The 25,865-nt window shown below is 41.0% G+C and overlaps 1 protein-coding gene across 1 annotated transcript in view; it reads right to left on the bottom strand.

Moving 5' to 3' along the window:
- Positions 1–25,865, bottom strand: part of KAT6B (lysine acetyltransferase 6B) — a 179,033-nt gene that overhangs the window by 8,208 nt on the left and 144,960 nt on the right. Inside the window, 3 exon segments of the mRNA XM_029244861.1 lie at positions 813–1,136; positions 1,732–1,891; positions 2,210–2,441. Coding sequence (XP_029100694.1) covers positions 813–1,136; positions 1,732–1,891; positions 2,210–2,441 — 716 coding nt within the window.

Raw genomic sequence — 25,865 nt, 5'->3', positions numbered from 1 at the left:
GGCACGCCAAGCTGGGAGTGAGAACAGCAGGTTCTTTGACAGACACCACGTAGGGTAGCCTTGGGGCACAGCCTTAACTTGCGCTGTCACTATTAGTCTTGGCTATCCTGCAGTGTCTGGTCCCTCTCTATGTCACAGACAGATACTAAAGACAAAGATATCAGCTCTGGGTTGAGCAGTTACCTAAAGACAAAATCAATTTTTTACTTTCTGCACAGGATATGTGTATCTAGAGAAACCACCAGGCTACTAAGATATGAGACATTTCAGTAATGTGTACTTGCATAAATGCAAAATAGCATTAAACTGAAGAGCTTAAAATACCTTCTAACAATTCTATGCCAAGAACAAGAAATAGCATCAGGAGTGCTGGGCTTGGAGTCTGAGCACTCATCTGGTTCTGCCTCCATCTCTAAAGAGTTGTGTGACCTTGGACAAGTCTCCTATCCTCTCTCGGCCTTACTGTTTTCATCAAAATTCACTGAAGGGTGGTTTAAGTGCTCCCCTGGGCGCTTTTCTGTTCACATAGCCTGATTTACTCCAGTCCTATGAACCAGCAGGTGGCAGTAACTACCAGACTAGCAAGCCTGCCTGTCCCTGGTTTCCTGTCACAGCACTAACAAACCACAAAGAATAAACACAATGATAACTGTAAGATAAACAATGACGATACATGATCAGTGGGACTGGATACAAATAAACTACGTCTAAAGAATGGAGAGTGAAACAAATACTAATAGATAGAATGTTTGCAATGACAAATAAGATGTGACTGAAACTGACTCAGACGGAAAATCTAAACAGACACATACCTTTCTCTTTATGGCAACTGACTGTGGTTTAGTCAACCTTGGAGGAGAGCTTTGAATATTTTCTTCTTCTTCCTCCTCTTCCTCCTCCTCTTCCTCTTCCTCTTCCTCCTCCTCCTCCTCCTCTTCCTCTTCCTCTTCACTGCTCTCTTTAGACAGCTCCATTAGCTGCCCTCGCTCCCCCGCCACCGGCCGGCTCTCCGGGGAATGCAAATATTTGTTTTTCGATTGTACTTTTGCAGGTGATTGCCTACTGTTAGCTCTAGATGACAGGATTTCTTGCTCCTCCTTTTCCCAGCAGCTAGCTTGTTCCATTAGCCGCTCAGCCTAAGGGGGGAGGGTAAAAATAGCAGGCCAGTGAGAGGGCAGTTACAGAGCCAGAGCCTCTAAGGATCAAAGGCAAAGGATCTCTAAGTCGTTTCTGATCAGGATAGTCAGCCAGCCAAGCAGCATTCCAGCTGCATCATCTCAGAACTCTTTTGCATCAGTTAGGATAACAAATCAAAGAAGATTGGGTTTCATGGGATATTTAGCAGTATTAATGATGCAGCGAATTGGTTTGAGTCCTTTATCACTACATTACATGCTCACTGGCATGGAGCACTTTAAGCAAGTTCATAAACACAAAGAATCGATTGACATTGCAGCCTTGGAGCTCAGCACCAAATTTGATCTGATTACATGCTGTCAGTAGTGAAAAATGCTGCTTTGTGATCAATGATAAATGTTTCATTTTTCATACTCAATTCAATAAAATTATCATGTCTTACCATGCAACCTCAGTTAGGATAAATTAGCGCCCTATCATTTCACGAGCTCTCTCTAGATAACCAAGCTTCTGACAATGATGTTAATAACTTTCTGAGCTTCAGAACGCTACAAGATTGAAGTTACACAGCTTAGGCTGATGAAGCCGAATTACCTCTTTTTCAGCTTCTCGTTCTTCTTCAGAAACTGCAGCATTAGAAATTAAAATTGGGGTCCACCTCAGACTCTCTGGATCAAGCTCATTAGTCCGGGAACAGGTTTTCAACTTTTCCATGTGGCCCAATATCAACTTTTCCCGTCTAATGATGACAAACCTGTAATGTGAGGAGGCAGAACAAAGTGCACTCAAAAGCTGAAATTTCATTTCACCTTCACATACTGATGTATGCCAGCACTAATATTATCTGGGTTAGGAAAAGCCAGAAAGCTCAGCAATGAAAGGGTACAGCAAACTGAAAATCTGGGCAGCAAAAAAGTGTCATTTCCTGTTTTCTTTTTAGGAGAAAGGTTTTGATAATACCGTTGGGGAACCTCTTATCTTTAACTGGAATGAATCCACCTCACTTTAGGGACCCTTTCTGATGTAAGATGCTTAAGAGGCAGCCGGCTCGCCCCAGGGCACCAGTACTCACCTGCCGTCCCTCTTGTCAATCATGTGGAGGTGCTGCAGAGTGGTGGCGATGTCATGTGGGCACATGCCCGTAGCTCTGCTGATGGCCTTGATGCTGATGTGCCGCTCATGGTGGTGGTAGAGATATTCTAAGATGACACTCTTCCAGTAGGCCAGGTAGGAGAGACGGCCCAGATCAGAGAGTGGCTTTTCAGGAGATCCTGCTTGGCCTTCTCTTCTAGAAAGCAAATAGCCTAGGGCAGAAAAAGCAAAAGCGGACCTCACTGTGGTGTTTTCAGACATTGGAACAGGGGCCACTTGAAATAATATAAGTAGCAACAAGGTTAAAACATCACATCAGAGAAGTGCATTAATTTTATGTATAGTCTCTTCCCAGCTACAGTGATTTGATCTCCACGAAGTTTATGCTCCTGAATCTTTTATAGCAGCCCTGTAAGTCAATTCACGCACGTAGCTGGTGGCAGCATTCGACATACACTGTGGCATATTTAACGAAGCTAAGGTTGAACACATTACTTCTGATAAGTTTCAACGTCCAAGTTCCCCAGCTTTAGATCCTTTCAAAAACTAAATGTCAGGCACTCACTCAGAAATCCTGTCGAGGGACCACCCCAAACATTAATGGGCGAGTTGTTTTCCACAGGGAGGACCGAATGACCCTTTGACAGCTGGGTCTTAATAAAAGAGAAGGGCCTCTGTTGACTGAGATCCTATATTGCTTGTTACATTTAACTAGCAGCTGATCTGAAGCTTTGTTTTAGGACTAATAAAAGAATGTCTTTTAAGTCAACTGCTGCAACTCATATCAGCTCCACTAGCTCCATTTTCACCTCTTTCATGGAAATTAATTTATAATCCAACCGTCGCTCCTACAAATTAAAGCAAAACAACCTCCTTAAGACACACTGTTTCATGTGAACTGAGGAAAGCCCTGAGCACGGTATGCTTCTGAACGCGCACTTGACAGCATTGCTGTGAAGGTTCCTTGGCAAAGGAACTTTAAAATGAGAAAAACTTTAAACCCACTTGAAGGTAATGAATGAAAGCTGGCGGCTGTCTCGGTAATTAAGAGCCACTTATGGAGTAGAGAAGAAATGTTATAAACTAATGATGTCTACCTTGCTCTAATTATCTATTTCAACAGCCTCACCTTCATGAACTTCCTAAATTTAAACAAACATCAACCACATACAGTAGGTGGCAGCAATTACAAAATCATGCTGCTCTGTAAACCACCCAAATCTTCAGCATTTTTCTTCTTTATCTACATTTTCAAAATGGCCGCATTTTCAAGGATTTTCTCGATTTTGGATTTTTTGTTAGAAGAAATCAATGCCTCTGATGCATTTTCCTGCCTCAGAATCACTGTAAATGCAAAAATATAGAACAAGAAATTCACTCTGACCCTGGAGCGGTATAACCACAACATTCTGCATTTTGATGGTTTTAATCTGAACACTATTATAAAGGATAGGCATATATTTAACTTTAGGTTTTGTTGAAGTCTTTTTGACTTGTCTCTTTAACTCATTTTTAAGTGCAAAGTATTTGATTGAATGCAAACAAGCACCGCAAAATTTGACAGTCACACCACTGTGGACACGTCATTCGGCTACACACCAAGGCTTTCAAGAGCAGTATGTCAGGAATGCTAACGCTGACGGCCACCGTGCAGAATCCAGCCCAGATCGTGCCCTGTCAATGTGAAGAAAAGCTCTCTGTCACCAGAGTACAAAGTGTGCCCAAACTTCAGAACACAGATAATTGGCACATCTGTCACCTGCCCCCTAAGTGCCTGGCACATGCTGAGAAATTTACTCCGTCGGCTGGAGGTCCCAGCTCTGTACTTCTGGGGCAGTGGGTGGGGGGGAGGGGAGGGAAAAAGAGCCACAGTATCGTGGATGTGGGACTATCGACTTTTGTCCAAGAGACCCCGCCATTAAAAGTCTCCTGCAGTGACTGTGAAATTCCCTAGCCCCTCGTTGGTTCTTATCTGAACCCCACAGTTGGGGACAGAAAGCACCCCCTGCCAACACCCCAGCCCAGCAGAAAAAATCTCTGTACAACCAAAGTGGTCAGAAGGTAGTATGTGCCCTCCCTACCTTATGTCCCCACTGTGATGAGCAACCTTACGCAGGAAGCACATGTATTTCTTTGTTCTGTCTTCTCTTCCCACAATCCCTACACTGGGCTAAGAGAAAGCAGCCAGAATCCCTCCAAAAGCTTTACACAGTGCAAGCTTTTACACCCTGAGGTAATAGCATATACCTTCTCAGGGCCTGAGACCAGATGGGTTAGCCCCTGGAACTCTCAGGCAACCTGGAGTCTGTGGAGAGAAAGCATCTAGGCATGGACCTTTCAGCACCTGCTGCTCCCACTGTGTTAAGTGGCTGTCTCCTGGGACACTCCCTTGGACACAGTCTGCGGTCTGTGACTGAGCCCCACCGAGCCCACCGGACATTGACAGCAAACACGTCTGTACTGTGCTAGCGAAGGCTGCAAAGGCTACCAACACCTGCCAGGAAGTGATACTTTCCTGGATGCGGGAGAGAAAAAACTGCAAACCCAAACTCCAGCCAGAAAACATCAAGCAGGTTTTCAGGGATGATGGGCACCAACATTACAGACCCCACAACACCACTGTCCGAAGGCATCATTGCACTGCCTGCAGTTAGTTTTCCCTTCTCCTCTCGGACTCACAAGCCCCTCAAGGAGCTTACACCAGTGGAAGGAACTTACACTTATGCTAAGAGCCATTTGTAAGCCCACGAAGTCTCCTCCTGAAGGAGAAATTTTTGGTTTAAATGGAATCCATTTCAACAACCAAAATGACCAAGGACAAATTTCTGGTTCCCTACAAATTAACTGAAATCACTGGTAATATGTTAAAATATGTACAGTAGCTTAGCAGGAAAAGTTGTGCCATGTCTCCTCTACTCCATTTGTGCACAAGGTTGATGTAATACATGATTTAAAGTTTACCTGCAGCAGGCACTTGTCCTCAAAAAAGCTGTAGCTGGTGGCACTTCATGACTTGACCTCCATAACATGGAATGTTTTAAATAATGAATTTCTTGCCATCTTTTGTTTCCTTCTACTTTTTCCAGGCTCCTTAAATCATCATTACTATAGAGCCCACTGACATAATAATTTTTGGTAAGAACATTTACTTATTGAGTGATTATAGAGATGTGGTGCTTTAAGTTACAGCTCTTAAATTTAACTTACCAAAAAGATTCCAAATAATTGATCTAAGATGCAGGGAAATAAAAAGCACTTATCTTGGAAGCCGGTGTATTATCCTGAAGCATCTGAAACAAGTACAATACACCCCTGGTGAATAGATTCCCGTGGTGCTCTAACACTTTTCCTTAACTCAGGATACTTTCAATCAGAAAACCTGAACTACCCCTGGGGAAACCTGGCTGTTCAGACTGGAAACAGTGATGTTTGGAGGACAAATCCCAGTAGCTGCAGTATAATTAATCGCTGGTGAAATTATTCCCTTTAAATTGTCTGTGAGCCAGAGGTGCTGGTGAACAGCACTTACTCTGTGATCGGGAGACTTGCAGTTGAAAGCTGACTGGCCCGTATAAACCTCATCCACACATCAACTATCTTGATAACTATCTCGAGGAAACTAGCTGCTGCTTTTGCTTCACTGGAACTACTTACCCGAAGGAAAGTGAGGTCTGAGTTTCAGTGTATGGACCACACACTATATTCAAAAGATTATCAAGGTATTTGCTTACAGAGAAAGTAAGAACAAGGTGATGTCTGCAAAAAAGTAAACGTTTCTAGGCTGTATTGCATGGGACCCAAATTTAACCTCACCTCTGTTAAGTCTGACCTACTTGTAGTAAGATAATCAGTCCTCATGTTAACTACCTCTGATCTCTAATGTTTGAAATGGTTAACTCTCTCCTAGGGGTTGGAAAAAAAGTGATAGAGAGTTGCCTTCCTGTAGTCAGATCCATTAGGATAAGGAAGGAACTATATGGACAAGGTCAGAATTTGTTTTCGCAGCCTCAATTCCCAAATTAGCTGAACTCCCAGCATATTAAATGCGAGGTTAACCCTTGCTTAATATGAAACATTCCTTCCTTTTAAACAAGTAATATTTAAAGAATATTAGACTAGACCAGAGTGGAATAATGTTCTTCAGCAAGGGGGTAGGCACAGGTAAGGATTTCCCTCCCAAAGGCAGCCACCCTCACCCCTGCACACCTTTCTCTTCTACCACCTGGAGCCAAACCATATGAACAAAAGGGCAGACTTTGGCAAGGTACTCCCAAATCCCATCTCTCTGGGTTATATGGGTTTGGAGTAACCAGCTGCTTCTAGGGAAAGGTAATCTTCAAGGATTATACACTTTTCATCGGACACCTGTCTAGTTCAGCAAACCCCGCTGCAGGGTTCTTATCAGTAGTCAGCACTGGGTTTACAAGCCTGGGAACTAACAGCAGGCCAGGGATTTACGGCCGCTTTCGATCAGAGGAAATCCAATGGCTCTAACCATGTATCTCATGACTGGGGACGGAAATTCACTGGTCCACGCTCATCTGTTACTGGTTTCTGGGGTTAAGCAGCTCTGTGACCAAGTGGACAAATGGCATGTTATCAGTTTAAAAAGTGGAGATAAATGAATTTCACAGGCTATTTATGTCTCCTCACTGAAATTTTGTGGTGATTTTGCAATTAGTAAAGAAGGAAGCTGAACCTTAGCCTTCCTACTGCCTGTTGCAGAGCACAGGCTACGGACACGCAAGCTCAGCGGCCATGGCTCACGGGCCCAGCCGCTCCGCGGCATGTGGGATCTTCCCAGACCGGGGCATGAACCCCCATCCCCTGCATCGGCAGGCGGACTCTCAACCACTGCGCCACCAGGGAAGCCCCTTTCCTACTGTTTTAAGAGACTAGGGGTATTCTAAATGATCTGGGACCTGCCTGAGTTCTTACTGCTTTCCATTTATTAAAAGATACAGATGCGTCCCCAGTAAAATTGGAAAATTTGAAATTTTGAGATATTTTGTATTTTAAAAGTTTGGTTTTGAAAATGTGGAAGTTTAAGACATCGCTCCCATAATTATATGGGCTTGATGTAATTATGTAACAACTTGAATAAACATTGCTTGACTTCTCAGTCTACTGTCTACAGACCAGTGGTTTTCAGAGCATGGTACCAGACCAACAGTATCAGCATCACCTGGGAACTTGCTAGAACTGCAAATTCTCAGGCCTATGAATCAGAACTTTTGGGGGCAGAACCCAGTGCCTGGCCTTTAACAAGTCCTCCAGGTGATTCTGATGCACACAAGTTTGAGGACCATAAACTCTGCTGTGGGGCTGCTGACTTTGATGGGGATGTGAAAACCGTCTTGTGCAGTAGGAGAGCCAATGAAAAGACAGTGGGACTGAAGAATCTCAGGTGAGGAGACCTCACCCAGATCCTTGGTGGTAGAGCATTGGGGGCAGGAATCTCCAAAGCCCCACCATACTGAAATTCAGCCAGGGTCACTGAGTCGCAGAATGCCTTTGTCCATAGCTTCTATGCCTATGCTTCTCCACCTTCACTATGCAAACAATCACCTCTTGTTACAACTGGTTTCTGATTTAGTAGGTGTGCGGTGGGGCCCGAGATTCTGCATTTCTAACAAGCTCCTATACCATGAACCACACTTGAAGAGCAAGGGTTTATACATTAAATCAGTGATTCTCAAACTTTTGGGTCTCAGGATCTCTTTACATTAAAAACAAGTTGTTTAAGAGCTTCTGTTTATAAGGGCTATAGGTATTAATTTTAGAGAGAAATGTGACAAATATTTACTCATTCATACAAAAAAAACCCCCCATAAACCCATTATGTGTTAACATGATTTTCTAAAATACAAAACAAAACAAAACAAAAAGTGAGAAGAGAGGCAATGTTTTACATTTTTGCAAAACTCTCACACAACTGGCTTAAGAGAAAACAGCTAGATTCTCATATCTGTTTTGGTATTCAATCTGTTGTGATATCACAGGTCATGAAATTCTTGACAACTCCACTGAACGCTCCCGGGAGAATGAGAGTGAAAAGGACAAATAGTATCTTACTATTACTTTGAAAATAGTTATCTTGCATATTCCCTGAAGGGGCCTTAGGGATTCCCCAGAGGTCCCTAGACCATCTGCATTAAATAAAAGGTGATAAGAATTTTTAAAAGATGGGCAACAAGGCCACAAGTATTTTAAAACAATATGGCACTTACTGAATACAGTATAACAGATCATAAGAGGCTTTACAGGTTGGTTAAGGGCAAGGGTTCTAGAGCTAGACTGCCTGCAATGTAAGCCAGGGTCTGCATGTACCAGCTATGTGGCTTCGGGCAAGTTATTTAATCTCTTGTAGGGATCCTTCATCCATACAATGTGGAGAGTAATCATACTGATCACTTAGGGTTGTCATAATAATTAAATGAATTAATACAAAGCATGTAGAACAGTGCTTGGCATATTACAGAAACCTTGTGAGTGTTAGCTATTATTATTATTCAACATATTGAATGAATAAAATCTCAAGGTGATCATTTGGTGACTAGATATCCTTACTGTAGAGGAAATAAAATTTGGACAGAAGGAGACAGACTGCTTGCTGTATGGAGTCAGACTGAGGAGAGCTACTTTTGCTTTTTCCTACTTTTGCCTGAGACGCCTGAAAACCATTCCACCCACTCTACTGCCTCAGACAGTTCTCCTCCCACCCCCGCCCCCATCTAACCACCCAAATATAAATCTAATTAAAGGAAGAAGCTATGAAAAAGCAAACAAACAAACAAACATATTCTGCCTCGAGGAACGATCTTAAGAAACTGGCAGCTGAAAGCTCCCAGCAAGCACAGTTCTGTGCTCCCTAAATTCCCTTTTGCCCTGAAGTCCTTAACTTCCAAGGACTACCCTCAGGAAACAGCAAGGCTATCAAACCACAATAACAATGATGGCTGGAGGGCTTCAGCAGAACCCAGGGACGGTCCCAGGACAGATGAAACAAAGACCCAAATGTTCTAGAAGACCCAAGTGTGTCCCTGGGAAAATGGCCTGAGCCAGTGAAACCCAGAGAATGGAAACAGCCAGTCTTTGGAGAAGGAGGGCTGGCTGCCCTGGGTCACATGCCACCCTGTTTCTCTAAGCCCCCCTTTATTTTGTTTTTATTTTTACTTTTTTTAACATCTTTATTGGAGTATAACTGCTTTACAATGGTGTGTTAGTTTCTGCTGTATCACAAAGTGAATCAGCTACACATATACATATATCCCCATATCCCCTCCCTCTTGCGTCTCCCTCCCACCCTCCTTATCCCACCCCTCTAGGTGGTCACAAAGCACTGAGCTGACCTCCCTGTGCTATGTGGCTGCTTCCCACTAGCTATCTATTTTACATTTGGTAGTGTATATATGTCCATGCCACTCTCTCACTTCGTCCCAGCTTACCCTTCCCCCTCCCCGTGTCCTCAAGTCCATTCCCTATGTCTGCATCTTTATTCCTGTCCTGTCCCTAGGTTCTTCAGAACCATTTTTTTTTTTTTTAGATTCCATATATATGTGTTAGCATACGGTATTTGTTTTTCTCTTTCTGACTTACTTCACTCTGTGTGACAGACTCCAGGTCCACCCACCTCACTACAAATAACTCAATTTTGTTTCTTTTTATGTTAGCCGCCCTTTAAAATCTCCCTTCTCAAAGATCCCACCAGCTCCTCCACAGACTGCTCTGGTGCTGGGCTCTCCCTCAGTCACGCAGCGGGACCACTGGTCTTTCTTACTGCACACCCCCGCCTCTCTCCCAAGTCTAGTGGAAGAGGAATGAGGGGAAGCTGTATGATTGGGGCATGATGTCCCTGCTGCGCTGTGTGTGCGTGCGCACGTGCATGCAAGCCTACAAGACCATGCTGGAATTTACCAGATGAGTTCCATGATTCTGTGACCAGGCATGGCCTCTCTTGAAGGGGGTGGTCATTTTGCGTGTCAGTCACTCAGGGAAAAAGGTAGGTATTTATTTGAACTCACGAAAACAAACTCATAAGCAGGGCACCAGGAGGCAGGAAAGGGGACTCTCCTCCCTCTGTAGTGCCCTTGTGTTGAGGAGGGTGAACATCTGTGAATGAGTTCCTAAGTTGGGGGTGACCAGGGCTAGAGACAGACCCCTGTGAGACAGCCACAAGCCAAAGATGAGTTAATGGTGTTTTATAACCAATAATCTAATTGAGTGAGACTGCATCCCTTTACTCCTCCTTTTTCTATCTTCTGGTCTAGCCCCAATGGTTCTCAACCCTGGCTGCACACCAGAATCACTCAGGGGCTTTAAAAAACTACAGATGTCCGTATCCCACCCAGTCTCAACTCTTGCCTCTCAAGCCACTCTGGTCTCAGATGTATTAGGGGGTATATTAAGCAAAGGGTCTTGGGGACTATACCTTGGCCAGAATATTAAGTTGGGGTGCAACACCAATCCCACTTCTCCATTTCTGTCTCCCCAAATGGCTGTGGTTGTAGCAAGCAGAAGGTGAATCTTGGGCGAAACAGAGACCTCTATGAGCTGAGGCCAGGGAGGAGAGGGTCCCTTGGCTCTGTGATAGACTTCACAGAAGCTTCACTTATTTAAACATCTAACTGAGAAACATTTGTTTATGTATGACATGTCCCACACCAGCAAGGTCCTGGTCTGGTGTCTTAGAACAATATAATTTTTCTTTCTAAGAAGATGATCGTGTATGAAGTAGATTCAGTCTCTCAATTTTCTTGTTAGGAAAACAAGGCACCTCTGACAAGGATAAAATGATGAGGGAATGAGAGATGTTATACTTTGTCAGTATCACTTATTCCCAAACTAAAATCATTTGGGGAAGGCAAGAATTTTAAAAAGTATCTTTCCTTAAATATATTTGGGAAGTAACCAGATTCTTCATGAGGCCCTTGCCTGTTGCAAATTAAGTAAAGCTCTGACTCATCACTCAGAGGCACCTCTGGTTAGGTAACAGCAATACAGTACGGGTACCATGACCTCTGAAGTGACAGAAATTAGAAAGACATGTCAGAAGAATGCCCTCCTCTTTGACCTTTTGTAGGTTTCCACAGTTCAAACCACTTTTAAATTCTGGAAAGTTTTGGGAAAAACAAATTTACCCCCCCAAATTTTTTTACGATATACCCCCCAAACTTTTTTACGATGAAGTAATTTGGCATTTAAAAATTATGTCCTTTCTTGTAAATAGGCAAAGGTCCACTTTGGAGATTCAATCTGAAAAACGATTTCAGAAACTAATTTCTTCCAAGTTGAAACCTGGAAAAAATTTTCATATTTAAGTTACAAAATCCTGGTAACAAGAATTTATCTTTGAACAGTTACAACATTTTAAATACCGCATTAAACCCACACACGCTTCAAATAAAGCATCTCCTCTGAGCAAGTAACTGTATGTACTCATAATACTTCACCTGTGAGACCATTCTCCTGTAAAACATTACAACTGAACTCTCCTTTAATTAAAGTACTAAAACCAAAAACTGGAGTTTCTTTTGACCACTGAGGTTCTGTGGTTCTGGGAGGGGTAGCTGAGATAGTTCACTGTCTGGTCTAATCCTCCTGGCCGACTGAGGAGGAGCATTTAAACCAACGTGGACACTGGCCACTGATTTCAGACCAAGTTTGGAGATAAGACAGAAGAGCAACTTGCCTTTCCATTTGCTCTCCCACAACTCCCCTAAAATACTGTGTGTGTGTGTGTGTGTGTGTGTGTGTATTTACCTGCTAATCCTGGGTGATAAGCTTTCACACAGCAAACACAAGAATACAGCAAGACTGAAGAAAGAAAAAAGTGGGAAGAGAAATCTCTCCAAAATTTTTCTTTGCTTTCAAAGTACATTTCAAAAGGGATTTGTCAGTCTTTGAGACAACTTTCTAAAATCAAAGCACGGCCTATCCCTCAATCTGACTGATCAACTAATGATGAAAATGTAAGGCAGAGAGACTATCTCTAGTTGTCCTCAGGTCATCTAGACAAACAGTCCTATTCTGCTGGTCTACAGAAGTCGAAAACTTCTCTTTTCATTTATTTTTTATTTATCTCCTATAAGCTTTCAAACAGGATTCGAGGTAAAAAGCCTCTGGCAATAAATTGGTATCCCCACAGGGTTACCGATGAGCCCATTCTGACAGATGCGCAGGCTTCGGAGGGTGGGGTAGGGAGCTGGGCTGGGGTGAGGTATTCAGTCAAGTGACTGGCTGGTTTGCCAGTGGACTTGGTATCATGTAGGTATCTAGCCGTTAATCCTATAGGGATCTTAAAGCCCAAACTGGCTACAGTCAGATGTTAGCTGTTGGAAAAACAAAAACCTATGCAATATCATCACTAGCAGTATGAAAAGACATCAGTTTTTACCCCTTCAGTTAGTGGGTGATACCTTTCTCAAAGTCCACTGTTTAGATTGGCTCCCAATTCTAGCAGTACTTAGAGCTGAGACTTCAGTAACAATATATTAATATTACCCCCCATAAGCCTTTATACTCTGTGGTCACTGTTAATCAAAGAATGTCCATCCAACTTTCCAAGCGTTGGGATGGTTTAGCAGTGTGTTTAGCAGCTGAGCGCCCACTACGTTCTAGGCACTTTTCTAGTTAAGTTGTAGACAGACACTCCATTTTCCAAATTTAATAAGCAAAAAAGCCCTGGGAGTTTAATTTGTTAACCAGTAGGCAACTGTTGAACACAAGAACCACAAACTACGTAAATAACAGGAACTCAAATAGACATGTTAACAGCTAACGTTCATTTTTAAGAATCAATTCAATATGCTACATGTAAGCAATCAATTACACTGCAATCATCATTTACAAATCAAACTATGATGCGGATACTCATGAGGGTATATACAACTAGGTGGAAGTATGTGATTAAGGACAAACAGATTGAAACTGTGAATTATATAACTGTCTCTTGTAATTACCCTGCTTGAGAACCAAAAGAAACTTCCTGTATAATTTTGCAGGAGAATGTGGATCGAGATATAGAATTGCTTTTTATTTGGTTTTAACCCTTCAACAGTTATTTAATTATGTGTGATGAGGTCAAAGAAAGTTTATGCTTAATTTATGAAAAGTTGGCAGGGAGGTATTTCAAAGTGATGCTCTGAAAAGCTCCAGATTATTCACGAAAACTGAGGATTTCTCTTCCTTTTCAAGAAAGATTTATCTAAATTATTTGGTAAAATAAACAACATTTAAAACAAATTCACAGGCATCATTCATTTTATTTCCTCTCTAAAAACATTCTTTATGGTCTGCAAGCTTTTAACTGGATGTAACTGAAAGCTGCAGGGGTAGAAGGCTGTCAGAGCCCTCAGACGCGTCTTCTGCTTTGGTAGGAAAAAAACTCTCATTAGCTTCCTTAAGTCCTGGGGAAAAGCTCCAACACTGGGCAAACCATAGGGCAGGACTTCTAATCTATGAACAGAGAATCATCTGCTTCTTAAGAAGGAGGAAGCCTGTTTGTGCAATAAATGATCAGCAGAACCTTGTTTCAGCATATTTTAAGACACTCTAGCCTTTTTCTTTCCCTTTCTTAAAATCTAAGTTTTTAACATCTTTTCTCTTCTGTAAGTGCTGTTTCTAGTGCCTAAAAATCTTCCCCAAATATTAGAACTGCTGAACACCTAGCATTCTAGGTGGAAGGAAGGGCAATTTCCTACACTTACAATGTCTTCCAGTATTGCTTTCCCTCATTTTGGATTTAAAAAAAAAAAAAAAGGAAGGAAGGAAAGATGGAAGGTAGGAGATGGAGGGAAGGAGGAAAAGAGGGAGGGAGGGAGGGAGGAAAGAGAAAAGTCCCAATGCTGCAGTGTCTCTGTATCTCTTTGGCCTTTCTGTTCCATATTTTCTCCTCAGTCCACCCCACTTCTGCACAACTATTCCTTGCCCAAATCCTCTATTTTATCACCTGTATTAACACACAGCCCTTCATTTATGTTTCTCTAGGTTTAAGAGTGGAAGTGTAATTTACAGGTATGCTATTTTTCTAAAGGACTTGACTCAACACGTGAGAGGATATGATTCTAGTAAATTTCAGTACCTTTCCTTCACATAAAAATGATTCTGCAAAGTCTGACATAAAGGTGATACCAATACACCAAATACCCTCGTACTCATGTTTCGATCTCAAAGCAGAAAAGGTGAAAAACTACATCTTTTAAAAACATCACTAATATAATGCCACCAATAAATAAAAAAAAGTTTCCCAGTTCTAAGAGTTACAAAAATCTAAGCCCTAAAACACACCACAGGGCACAACCTCCTATTTTAAGACCACCACTTTCTTTAAAAAACAAACAACAAAAGCAAAATTAAAACACAGATACAAAAAACTACATTAAACAAATATATACAGCTTAATGGATTATTATAATACAACCATCCTTATAACCATACTCAGGATCAAGAAATAGAAGTTTGCCAGCTATCCCCAGAAACCTCCCACCTGTCCCATCCCGTTCACCCCTCCTTTTTCCCTCATAAGTGACCACAATCATGACTAATAGTAATCCCTCGTGTTTCTTTATACTTTTATCACCAAAATGTCCCCAGGCACTACAGTATAATCTTGTCCATTAAAAAAAAAAGAATAAGGAATGTCTTTTAAGTCTCTTTTAATCTATGAGTTCCCCCCTCCACTCCCTAGTTTTCCTTATAATTTATCTGCTGATGAACAGGGGCCATTTAACTAGTTTCCTAAATCTGGATTTTCCTGATTGCATACATCCAATGCAGTTCAATTTGTTCCTTTTTCCTCTGTTTTCCTGCAAAATGGCAGCTGGATCCAGAGGCTTGATCAGACTTGAGTTCGATTCACTGGCAAAACTACAGATGATGGTATGTTCCTTGATCACGAAGCATATAAATTCTGTCCCCCTTTTTGCAATGTTTGCTGCTGCTCTTGTTCAATGTCTAGATCCATTAATTCACTGGCCAAACTGCAATATGAGATGTTTTAATTCTATCATTTCATTTCATTTATTAGCTGGAATACGTTTATAAAAAGATGCTTGCCTTCATTTACTATTTGGTTACCTAGTGGTATAGTTCATATAGGAAAGGCAGGTTAAATGCTTTATTTACCAGTTTGCAAGATAAGATACTAGTTCCCATCATCCTCTTTTGTTTTAAAATGTCATCATGAATGTGTGAGGTTGTACATTTGATGAGTTTCAATTAGTTGCAATTGTTACCTTTATTATTATATTTAATGTCTAGTGGGAGCCTCCTCAAGTTGAATCCTGAGTCATTTTGACAAGACCCTAATATAATTTTTGCCTCCTTGCTGTCTAGTATGAAACAAAGGAAAACTCCTTTTACAGAAAGAATTCTCTACATCATTTTATTATTTATTTATTTATTGGCTGCGTTGGGTCTTCGTTGCAGCGCGCGGGCTTCTCAACGCAGTGGCTTCTCATGTTGTGGAGCACGGGCTCTAGGCACACGGGCTTCAGTAGTTGTGGCTCACGGGCTCTACAGTGCAGGCTCAGTAGTTGTGGCGCACGGGCTTGGTTGCTCCGCGGCATGTGTGATCTTTCCAGACAAGGGCTTGTGCCCCCTGCACTGGCAGGCGGATTATTAAACATTGCGCCACCAGGGAAGTCCCTCTACTTCATTTTAAATAATGGTTCAATTTGGCTCCCGAAAAGGACATATGCAAACATATTGGATATAGTGAGGTCTACTTATATTACATTTTCCTCAAGATTTCAGCAACACTTCTTTCAATACCTTCTGCTGTATTTTTTTCAATGTGGATAAATGCATAACTGAATTACTTTTAATCCACCCAACTGTTTTTAAGCAGTTTATAAACATTAATTTAAAACAATTTTGTTGAAAAAAGGAGCTCCTCCATGATGTTAATTCAAAGCAGGACTCAACATGAATAAGTATAAAACAAGGTTTTTATATTGGCAAACATGAAAATGTAGCACTAATATTAGAGCAGAAACACATTAAACACAAATCTATGGGGGAGAAAAAAAAATCAGATTTCTTTCTTTCTTTTTTTTTTTTGGCTGCACCGCACAGCTTGCAGGGTCTTAGTTCTCCAACCAGGGGTCGAACCAGGGCCCCCAGCACTGGAATAGCAGAGGGCTAACTCCTGGACCGCTAGGGAATTCCCCAGATTTCTAACTAGTATTTTCCTAACAGAATTCTAAACAAATGCAAGAAAATTGCTTTACCCAAAACAAATTGATATTAAAAAATTACTACCTTACAACCAGCTGAAATTATAAATATATTATTTAGAAATACCCTCATGAGAGGATGTTATCAAACTATTATCTTAGAAAATTCTACTTCAAACATACTACTACAAGCTGGAAAATATGTTTATGGGGAATATAGTTCCCTTGAAACCAAAACTAGGTATAGCACTAAGTTCTACCAATCAGAACAAAATCTTTCTTGCTCTTGGTTTAATAATGGAAAAATGCTTCCCTTGCATGTATCTTAACTGGGAAAATGGAAACGAGAGTTGGAAGCACTTCCTCCTCTGCACTGATGGAGCCCCCCACACATGGTATACATGGCGGGGTGAATCCTCGGTGTGTCTATCCACTTCCCTGTGGGCAAGAACTGGAGCATTTATCCTAATGGTCTCATCACCAAGGCCAACTCTGGCAGAGCATGTTGACTGACGGAAAGGACGAAGGGATCAATGAGTGGAAAATAAACAAAGACAGAGAGGAGATCTGAGATCGAGCACCAATTCTGTCATAAGCTGGCTGGGTGAATCTGGGAGGTGTTGTCAGTGACACAAAGAAGAGGACGAAGAGGACTAACTACATTTGGGGATTCATTTATTCACTCACTCCCTCAACAAACCTTTTGTGGGCTGGCCTCCTACGTGCGTGGCATTGTGCTTGTGGTTTGGAGTTTGGCAGTGAACACGTCCTAGCCCCCGTGATGGTGTTGCCAGGGTTCCCTTTACTCCTTTTTTTTGGCCTCGCTGCACGGCTTGTGGGATCTTAGTTCCTCAACCAGCGATTGAACCCGGGCCCTTGGCAGTGAGAGCATGGAGTCCTAACCACTGGACCGCCAGGGTATTCCCAGGGTTCCCTTTACTCTTGAAGGCTAGGTTTCCTCATACTAATTATTGGAGTGGAATTTGCCCAGTAGTGGGTTTCAAAACGACTTGCTGAAAATGCCGGTCAATGTTAGAAATCTAAACAGACAAAAGATTTGTTAAAAAAAAAACCAAAACAAAACACCTGCATGCCAAAACTTGAAAAATTCTCAGCTCTGTAGGCAAAATGGTAGCTGCAGACCGTATGTTTCATATTTACAATGTTTTCATTGAAGCAATGAATACAAACTATTCTATAAGAGCTATTTATTTGCTCTTATTTATGACAAGCTTAGTTTAAAAAAAGATACATAAATAAATTGTTAGCTGCACTGCCTCATGCAACTCATTTCAATATATTCAGTAAAAGTCACCCTCTGAATAAATCACCGAGAGCTCAATTTTCAACCTTGATGTTATCTTTAGCATATTAAAATATAGTGCACTTCAGCCCAATGTAATAAAGCAGTCATGACAAAGGCTTCTAGTGCAACATATTATAATGAGAAAATAAGGAAAAACAGCCATTTTCCTTATTATATTATAAACTAGGAGCCTATTAAAATATATGTCATCATTATACGTGATTACACAGGTCAAAACATGTCTTCTAAAACCCAGCAGAAGTCTGAGGATACAGCTGCTGGTTCTATCCTCCAACAAGTGTCATGGTGGAGGCGGGGAAGCAGTTATTTTCTCAGAAAAGGCCATAAAGGACTCGAGCACCATTTCAAAAGCGTAACTTATTATTCTTTAATGGTTGCCTTGCCTGTGCTCACCCGGGGAGGACAGCTGCTGGGAAAGCTCTGCAGAGAGAAGCCTTCTTGACAGTTTCCAAGGACTAAAGTTGGAATTCTTCTTCCAAAATAAACGCATGAAGAAACGAATTATCTGATAGAAGTAAGGAAAAGATAAGTGTCTCTTCGACCAACTGTGTGTAAATGTGAATACTGTCACAGCTCTCATTTCTCTGCCCAAGGTTTATAGTAACTTAACGACAGCCTCCTTTCTGATGCAACTTATATGATCCTAAGATAGAGGCTGCCCTTGAACAAAAATACCAGACCTCAAAAGAAGGCAGGGCGTACCTGACATCATTTGGAAGTAAGCAAACCAAATTAATTTGGTTTGATTAATTATGTTCTAATAATATAAAATTCTTCTTCCTAAGAATCATGTGTGTGAAGAGAAAGTACATTAAGAAAGCTCTTCCAGAGGTAATTCATTTAACATTTATTCAATATATAATATTCAATATATAATAAGGACCTACTCAGTGCCAGGCTCTTCCAGGAGGTGAGATTACAGCTGAGAACAAAGACTCTACCTCCATCATGGGTAATAAACCATGAATATATAAGACATATGCAACTTTCTAAATGATTTTGCACTCACTCAGCCTAGGACATGTTTTTTATGGTCAATGCCATTGAAAAAAGAGAAAATTATTAAATAAAAATTGTATAAGTAGGTAAATACCACATGTCATATGTACAGCTCTTTCATTCAGTTTGCTTAACTCCTCACAGGGGGTCAGAGTGTTTCAGTCATAGATCATGTACCTAAGACACACTGTCATGGTCTCTCAGAACACATCTTTGATGCTTGGCTTATGGGGCTCACAAATGGGGGAAAGTGAAATATTTACCCTGCAGCCTACCCAACAGAGAGTCGATGCCCCTAGGGAGTGCTGCATGACTTCTACCCCACCAGGGAGAAGACAGAATTCATACGCCTGCCAGGGTAAAAGGATAAGTCTGGTCAGGGTGAGGTGACTGGCACCAGAGCTATGAAGTTTAGCACCATCTCTGGCTACCTGGACTGGTTCCTGGTTCACTTGTTGGAAAGTGTAGCCCTAAGTCAACCACAGTGGTGCAGAGATGCCCAGAGACCCTCGCTAGAGCATCGGGTGTCTCACCAGGGCCTGTCAGGCTAGGACCCAGTTCCTGTGGGCTCGCCCTGATGTTGTACTCAACTTGCCCTCCGAGAGAAGCTAGTGACTCCTGTCCAGTCTTGGTTCTTTAGAATTTACGGTAAAATGTGGTACACTGGAACCCAACCAACCAAATTTCTAAATTAAAACTCCTATTTACTGGGCTTCCCTGGTGGCGCAGTGGTTCAGAGTCTGCCTGCCGATGCAGGGGACACGGGTGCGTGCCCCGGTCCGGGAAGATCCCACATGCCGCGGAGCGGCTAGACCCGTAAGCCATGGCCGCTGAGCCTGCGCGTCCGGAGCCTGTGCTCCGCAACGGGAGAGGCCACAACAGTGAGAGGCCCGCGTACCGCAAAAAAACAAACAAACAAAAAACAAACCCTCCTACTTTCTATAGGAGATAGGCCAGTCAGGATCAAAAACTCGTTCCAAAAAAGCAATTTTCAGGTAGGATAAAATTACTCTAAATCTTTGCTTAATAGTATTCTTAAATTTTATTTAAATTGTGTTTTGAAAAAAAAGTTTGTAAGTGGTAGCTCTTTTAAAGTAATCTACTGAAGGCTGTTAAAACTGGAAGTTGCTAGCTGATAATCTGAGATACTGTGAAATGTATTCCTCTATTTAGATATATAATATAACATTTAAGCTAGTAGCTAGCATCTAAGATACAGGGGAAGAAGTTTCTCTTTGAGAGAGTTAATATGATTAGCCTCTCAACATCACACCCTTCTAGGCAGAGATGCAGGATGTGACTTTCTAATTCTGCTTGATGGACCAAGAAGGGCAGAGAAGTAGGGAGAGCAGGAAAGCAGAGAGAAGATGCTTTCTCATCTAAGTGGTGCTTCCTCAAGAAATCAACCAAGGGTTATAAGGAGGCTAAAGGAAAGACAAGCTTAGGTCTGGACTCTCTGAAGTACCTAACGAAGAGATCTCTGTCATTAGAACCAGACCAGCGAAAGAATGAGGGCGTGGAAAATTAACCCATTAATTGTCAGTGAGAGTGAAACTAGATATTAAATTGTACCCAGAAGCATCCTTCCATAAAAGTTTATTGTATTTCTTATTTTCCTTAAGTCCAGGTGTGTGTGTGCACACACACCATTCTTAAGAAATCGGAAAAAGTACAAGGACACTGCTAACCACACTGCGACGTGACCAAGTTCGTAACTTGTAGGAACAAAACTGGGTCATCTGCAGCCATCTTCTAGCAGCATGCACTAATGACAGACTCAGTTTGTAAACAGTATACATTCCCCATGAAAGCCAAAGTGAAACCTCTCAACATATAAGATCATAGAAAAGAACAGCAAAGGGGATTTCCTGAAATGAGTGCCTAACTCATTCCACCACTCCTAACTCCTCTAGAGTGAGTTCTGTGCCATTAAGTACAACCCTGACACATCGTACAGTATTTTAATATTGAATAAAGAAAGCCAAGAACTGAAGCTGCTTACAAACTTTTATGATTAGCCTACAAATAGACAGTCGTTTTTAAAATGACTGAAGGTAGAGGTAACTGACAATTTATGTAATTGACAAACTTGTCATCTGTATACCAGTCTCAAGAAAACTATAGATTTATGTTTGTAGACTCTTGGACCCAACTGTCATCTACCCTTTATAGCTCCCCTAAGATAAAGTCAAGTCTGAAACAAAGAAGAAAAAGTTAATACAAGATTTAGAATTCTTATAATTCAAGTTAGTATGTTTGATTATTTTAAATTAGCAAAGAGTATTGAATTTCATCAAATGCCTTTTCTCAGTTTGTACTAAACAACCCATCTGGTTATCACTTTTTGTTTTCTCTTTGATTTTATCCATCAGTGCTCCCCTCTCCTCTTTCCGCCAATGCTCCAGTCTCTCTAGCTTAAAAACAAAAACAACCTACAGCCCTTGACAGTCGAGCTTTTTGAATCTACTTCTTTAAATTCCACTTATACACAGTCCTCCAAAGTATACTTTTTACACCTTATCTTAACCTTCTTCTCTGGGGCACTGAACAGTGGCTGGGGAGTGACCTTAGACAAGTTTCTTAGTGTCTCTGTGACCTGCAAAGAGATACGATAACAGTAACCAACCTCCTAGGGTCTTTGCAAGGTTTAAGCGAGTTAATGTGTGTGATTTGGGTGACAGTGCCTGACACATAGTAAGTGCTCTAGAAATGTCAGCTATGATTATAAGTACCATTGTTGTTGAAATACTGACCTCTTTTGGCTTCCCTGACACCATTTTTTCTCTTGATCCTCTTCCTACTTCTGGACGCTTTACAATTTTCTTGATGACTTCATCGTCTATTAGCCCCCGGAATGTTGGAACTCCAAGAACGCCATCCTCAGCCCTGTTTCCCTACACTCTCCCTGGGTTGTCCTCATTCACACCTATGGTTTCAACCACTATGGCATGCCCACGATTCCCTGTAGGCTCCCCCTACTGCATACCCTTACTGAACTCTGAACTCCATGGGAAGCTGCACATGGATGCCTAAAATCACAGCAAAGGCAACGTGGCCAAAGCTGCACTCACTACCTTTCCAAGCTCAGTTCATTCACTTATTCAAATAGTATTTACTGAGCACCACTAGGTGCCTGGCAGAGTTCTACCTGCTGCAGAGCGAACAGGAAAACACCTGCCTCATTTCCACACATCCTCATTGCCACTGCCCTACATCAGGCCTTCCCTGACTCTTGCTTCTTAAATTAATTTGCTTTTTAGTTACAACAAAAGGTATAAGGAAATTAAAATTGCCTGTAATTCTAATTCTAGAGTTAATATGGAAGTGTATTTCCTTTCTTTCTGTCCATATACTATTTACATAATCGAGAACATATTATATATACAATTTTGAAAGCCACTTATTTATCATAAGTATTTTCTTATTTTATTAAAAATTCTTCAAAACATAATTCTCAATGGCTAATAATATTCCATTATATGAATGTACCGTTCTCAGGGGAATGGTTCTCTCTTACCTTTGAATACTGAAGTTATTCTGTTTTTGTTTTTGTTTTTTTTTCTATTGTCAGTAGTTTCCTCACCCGTACAATGAGGTTAAAATAAAAGCACACATCTCAACAGCTGATGTGAGGACAGAATGAGTCAGGACTCCTAGGACAGTGACTGGCACATATTAGACACTCAGTAAATGTCAGCAATGTTGCTGCCCCCAATGATTTTCCTTTTCTGCACATTCTGTGCTCATGTCCTCTGCTCATTTTTCCATTAGGGTTTATGTTTCAACACTATCAAACCTTTACTTTTATATTCATTTAAATACTATAGATATCAAAACTTTGCCTGGTATATTTGTTGCAAACATCTTTCCCATTATGTTTACTTTTAAATATTAATACTTTTTCCTCCACAGAAGTTTTACACTTTTATACAGTGAAGTTTATGTATTTTTTGTGTGACTTCTTTCATTCTTTTAATGCTTAGGATGTCCTTGACCATCTAAAGATTAGATAAATAATTAGATATTCTTTCTTCTACATTTTTCTTTTTTAAAAAATTATTTATTTGGTTAGTTAGTTTTAAAATTTTTTGGCTGTGAGGCATGTGGGATCACAGTTCCCCGACCAGGGATCGAACCTGTACCTCCTGCATTGGAAGCGCAGAGTCTTAACTGCTGGACCGCCAGGGAAGTCCCCTCTTCTTCTTTTTTAATGTCTTTATTTTTTATTTTTGTTAATCCCTAAGTCTTTAATCTACTTGGAGTTTCTTTTGTTGTTATCCAAACATCTAACATGTTTCCTTACATGGCCACGCTTTTGAATATGCTGTTTCCCTCAGCCTGGAATGTTTTCACTTTAACTTCTCATGCCATGAGCTCTCAATATCTACTGTAGAAATACACTGCCCAGCAATTGATGGCTTGTCACACCCGGCAAGAGCTATGTCTTCTTCATTTTTGTTGCTGGTATATAGCAGAGTGTAGACTAAGGTGCCCCAATCAACAAATGTTAAATGAAGAGGTAAGAAATGAATCTTCTCATCCTTCTCCATTATCCAGTTTAGAATCTGATAAATGCATTTACACAAACACACAAGTGCGTGCTGATGCCAGCCTCTTTCACCATGACCTGGCACAATGTCCTGCAACCTACTGCTGAATCAGCTGCTTTCCCTGGGTCTCTCCCAGGTCAGTCAAGGAGCATGGATTTTGTATCCTGCTCCCCAGGCAGGGTTTGGGCTCTGTAGGCTTGAGTAAAAGCTTGTTATCTGCTGGGCAATGGCCCAGCCAAGCAGAGTCCTAAAAAACTGAAAGTATATATAACAGACTCTCACCGCTCTGTAAGAATGTATCAGTCAAAATCTGCCCAAGCTACTTACTACAGCACTTTTAAAATTGTGACATATTGGAAACAACCTATATGTCTATACCTAGGAGACTAGGGGAATACAGTACATACATCCACACACTGGAGAACTATGCAGCTGTAGAAGAAAATAAGAAGATCTCTATGAAGTGGCATGGAGTGATTTCCAGGATATATTCTTAAGCGGAAAAAAGCAAAACATAAAAGACCGTCTATAGTATGCTACCTTTTGTGTAAGAAAGGAGGAGAAATTAGAAGACACACATCTATTTTCTCATTTGTACCAAAAGAAACACAGGAAGGATAAACTAGATACTAATAAGATTGGCGACCTGCAGGAAAGAGTCAGGAATGGGACTGGGGGAGGGAGGGGAGGAGGGGAATGGCACTTGTCTGAGTATACCTTCTAATATAGTTTCAACTTTGAAAATCATGTTAATGTTTTATAGTCTTAAAAAAAAAAAAAACAAGGATAGAGAAAAACTAAAGTGGATAACAAACAGAAACAAATAAGCCTAACTGTATTTGAAATGAATAATATAACCTCCCTGAAGGGGGAAAAATTAAAAAGAACTAACCTCACTAACATTTGGAAACAGTACTTTAACTAAAAGTACACTCAGGGTAAAGTCAAAAAGCGCTACATACAAAAACTGACCTCTGGTTAGGAGGTTTGTTTTACACAGTGGTATGAGCTAGCAATTCTAAAACTACTTAATGTGTATTCTAGGACTGAGCCCATAAATAAATATATTGTGGGTAATGGAAGTCAGGTTTTTCACTATCGGAGAAGAGAGTTACAAATGCAGAAATATGGAAGGATAGACTAAAACCTTGCAGTGGTGTTGATCTGGAATGCTAAGGAAATGGCTGAAGGATCAGACATGTCAGAAGGACACAGGAGCCAGCTTGAAGCAGTTCCCACTGAATAAATCTGGGGCAATGTAACATCAAAATACACAATGGCAGCAACAGGTTATAATCCAAAGAATACAATAAAAATCCATGAGTAGTCCATAATTATATAAATTAAAGACTAATGAAATAAATGAAGTAATTATTTAACTAAAAAATTAATAAAGGAAGCTCTTCCCTACAGCAAATGTCAACAAATAAGTAGAATATACAATGGGATTTTAAAAATCACCATTTGGCAGTTACCAAAGTAATAACTATTTTAGCTAAGAATCATAAATAAATGCTAAAAGTAGTAGGTAAAAACTGGATGAGAAACAGGATATTTACACAATCCCGAAGTATCTTCTTACCAGATATTTACTGATTACAAAGGGAAAAATGTTATTTTACAATGAAGAAACCTGAAAGGCACCACCTCAAGCCAGTGATGGGACAAATAAATGATCATGTAATCCTGATAAGAGGCACTGAAGAGGACCCAGCAGCACTTCTGTGGTATTCCTGCCAAAAAAATCGAGAACTTGAATATGACCATGAGAAAACATCAGACAAGCCCAAACTGAGGGACACTGTACAAAATAAATGGCCTGTACACTTCAAAAATGTCAAGGTAACAACAAAACAAAAAAAATGACTAAGGTATTATTCCAGATTACTCAAGAGACATAACTCAACATGAGATCTTGGACTGGGGAAAAAACATTTCCCCCCCCCCGGAAAAGGGCATTAGTTGAAAACTGGCAAAATTTGAACAAGGTAGAGAGATTAGATAATAGTGCTGAATTAACATTAACTTCTTGGTTTTGATAATTTGTGGTTACATGTGAAAGCATCTTTGTTTTTAGAACAACACTCTGAAATAGTAAGGGTAAAGGTGCTACAGGTCTGCAATTTACTCTCAAATGATTCCGAAAAAGAAATACATCTCAATATGATAGAGGGGGATGGGGAGGGAGTGGGAGGGAAATAAAAGCAAAAAGCAGATGTGATTAAATGTCAATATCTGGGGAACTGAGGTAGAGAGTCATATGGGAATTCTTGGTGCCATTTTTATAACTTTTCTCTAAGTCTGAAATTATTTCAAAATTAAAGGAAAAATAGTAAGCTGGATAAGGCATTGCTGGGCAGCTCTGGCAGCAGGGGCAGGGCATGGCCTGGCAGGGAACACACGGCTGTACCAGGATCCAGCAACACCCTGGGAGGAAAAGCAGCTACTTGCCTTGTCCTGGGCGGCTGGGAAGCAGGAATCACAAAAGTTTCGTGGAGCGGGGGCTTCTCTGAAGTTTTGACATGCCTGGTGGGGATGTGTGTGTGTGTGTGTGTGTGTGTGTGTGTGTGTGTGTGTGTGTGT

Source organism: Monodon monoceros, unplaced genomic scaffold (genome assembly GCF_005190385.1).
Source record: "Monodon monoceros isolate NGI ecotype Baffin Bay Population unplaced genomic scaffold, NGI_Narwhal_1 Super_Scaffold_4, whole genome shotgun sequence".
Lineage (NCBI taxonomy): Eukaryota > Metazoa > Chordata > Mammalia > Artiodactyla > Monodontidae > Monodon > Monodon monoceros.
Note: the sequence above shows the minus strand (reverse complement) of the source record. Positions and strands in the feature narration are given on the sequence as shown.